The sequence below is a fragment of the Alligator sinensis genome, unplaced genomic scaffold (genome assembly GCF_000455745.1).
Source record: "Alligator sinensis unplaced genomic scaffold, ASM45574v1 scaffold1905_1, whole genome shotgun sequence".
NCBI classification, from domain to species: domain Eukaryota; kingdom Metazoa; phylum Chordata; order Crocodylia; family Alligatoridae; genus Alligator; species Alligator sinensis.
The window spans coordinates 138,579-141,067 of NW_005843303.1; the positions used below are offsets into that span (position 1 = coordinate 138,579).

General features: G+C 60.6%; 1 protein-coding gene across 5 annotated transcripts in view; it reads right to left on the reverse strand.

Moving 5' to 3' along the window:
- CPSF1 (cleavage and polyadenylation specific factor 1) overlaps positions 1-2,475 on the reverse strand; it is a 27,599-nt gene extending 25,124 nt beyond the window's left edge. For 4 of the 5 annotated variants that reach the window (XM_014527110.2, XM_025194786.1, XM_014527109.2 and 1 more), the window contains exons 1-2: positions 1,892-2,475; positions 950-1,119 (exon numbers count right to left, since the gene is read on the reverse strand). In XM_014527110.2, coding sequence (XP_014382596.2) covers positions 950-1,119; positions 1,892-1,907 — 186 coding nt within the window. In that variant the 5' untranslated portion in view covers positions 1,908-2,475. Of the gene's footprint in view, positions 1-949; positions 1,120-1,891 lie in introns of those variants that run through there. The other variant, XM_025194788.1, reaches the window with a different exon arrangement.
- Positions 2,476-2,489: the final 14 nt, after the last annotated feature.

The window sequence follows — 2,489 nt, forward strand, 5'->3', positions numbered from 1 at the left end:
GGTCTGACCCACGGCTCTGCCAATGCCCCTGCCCTCAGCCCCTTGGGAACACCAAAACGTGCTGCAAGTACAATGCCAGCACCTGTGAAATATTATGTCAGTCAGAGCACAAGCATCAGCCGCAGGTTCAGAAAGGTAAGCACCCCCCATGCAGCCTCGTACCACTGCCCAGGTTCATTGCAGGCGAGAGGCATATTGCTTTCTCCTTCCCTTCCCTCTCAGCAAGAGCAGCAGCCACCACCCCGGCAAAAGGGAACGATGCCCTGATGGGCTGATGCCCACAGAGGGAGAGCTCAGCGCTCAAGGCGGGGACCGAAGTGCCAGCGCTGCAGCCCTGGAGCAGAAAAGCCTTTCAGCTGCAGCAGAAGCAAGGTCCTAGAGCAGAGCTGCAGCGCTCAGCCCTCCTCCTCCCAATGAGTCCCGTCCCCATCACAGCCAGGGAAACTGCCCATTTCAGGCAGCCACCGAGGCAGAACTAGACCCCCAGCAGCTCCCCTGCAAAGACTGGCAGGCAACCACAAAGGAGAAGCGGGACCACGAGCCCAGAGGTCCAGGAGAGTCCTCCAAGAATGAGGGGGCTTCCTGCTGCAGGGCACGGCATAGCTGGGTCTCTATCGATGCTCGAATTCCTGCAGCACTTTTCAGCGCAGGCTGTGTGCAGAGCTAAGAGCATGCCTCTGGGGAGCCAGGCAGAGCCGTTCCGAGGTCCTCGAGCCGGCTCCAGCACCAGAAGCAGTGCAGCAATGCAAGCGCAGCGCTGCACCAGGCTAGCCGGCTCCATTGGGGTTATGAGCCACTGCCCCCACCTGCAGAATCAGCCCCTTCAGTGCTCAAAGGTGCCTAAAAGCCACCTGCCCTGAACTGCAGCAGAGGGCTGGGTGCCCAAACAGGGCACAGGATTAGCGCCAGGCCTCCCTAGACCCAGGGCACGGCTGCAAGCGGGGGGTACCTCAGAGTCATGGTTGAGCCTGTAGACGTAGAGCTGCGACGTCCCCGCCACCACCAGGTTGCGCTCAGTGTTGGAGAAGAAGTTGCAGTACATGGAGAACTCCAGCCCCGTGGGGGGGTGCGCCTGCTTGTACACCGCATACATCCCCACTGGCTCCCATGCACGCCGCCCTGCAACGACACGCGGCTGTCACCTCGGCAGGTCACATCCAGTCCGACCCCTGCTCCAGGCAGACTGTCCCCGACTCGACCAGCCCAGCAAGCGCCTGCCCAAGTGGCTCTTGAAAGCTCCCAAGGACGGAGATTCCCCCATGTCTTTGGGCAGCTGAACCACCCGCAGCATCAGCACTTTCCTCATCCCCAGCCTCAGTTTCCCCTGCTGCAGCTTGAAGCCGTTCTCCTAGTCCCGTCCCCAACGGCCACAGAGAGAAGCCCATCCCCACCATCTGAAGGCTGTGATTAAATCCCCCTCCGAGGCTTCTCTTCTCAACGCCCCTCGCTCTCCCAGCCCCTTCTCAGCAGTCTCGTCTCCCTTGAACGTCTTTGCTGCCCTGCTCTGGACTCTTTCCAATCTGCCCACATCCTTCTTCAAGCACGGGGCCCAGACCTGGACAAAAAGGCTCCAGGGGAAGCCTCCCCAGGGCTGCACAGAGTGGAGAATCGCTGCCCTTGACGTTCGGGTGACGCCGCTGTTCGTGCAGCCCAGCAGGAGCCTTGTGCTGGCCCCGTCTCCGCAGCGCCACTCCCCAGCCCGCACCTGTGCACACAGCTATCCCACCCCAAGTCACGGCTTATAATCGCCTCCTGGATTCCTGCTAATCTCTTCACGCCGCCAGCTCCTCCTGATGAAGAACATCTTGCATTCGAAAGCTTGCCTGACACTATCCCAACTACCCAGCTGGTGCAACCCAAGACATCGCCTGAATAACCCCCTGCCTCTCACATAACGTCTGGACCATCGCTGCTACAACATCGCTCTCACGCGATCATCCTTCCTCCCGCAGCGATGTCTGCTGGCTGCTCTCCGTAACGTCTCTCGTGCATTTCACAGCCCTGCACGCTGTCTTCAGCTCTAGCTACAAACCTGAGCTCCCGGGAGCTCGCGTTAACGCCGGTGAGCAAACAACCGGCAGCGTCAAAGTGCTCGAGGAGGCAGATTTTGTGCTACAAACGTGAAGAAGGCCCCTGCTAGGTTGCGTACATTATGCAATTAGCGGGTGATCGCACACTACGTTTCGACCGGCCACGCGCGCAAAGTAATCGTGACATAAAAATGGGCGCCCAGCCACAAAGTCGGTGCTTGAAAATATGTAACAACTCCCGACACTGGTTTCTACCCAGCTTCTGTTGCACGGGTAGCAGGACTGCACGCCGGCAATTAGCAAAGTGCGTCCGTGGGGGCGTCAATCCCTAGGGCGCCTGGGGGGCAGCCTGGCCACACGGCCCCCAGGCGGAGGGAGCATTAGGGCCCGGCCCAGCGGGATGCTGCTGGGGGGGCCCAATCCGCGGTCCGGCTGGTGGGGGCAGGGCAGGCGGCCAGG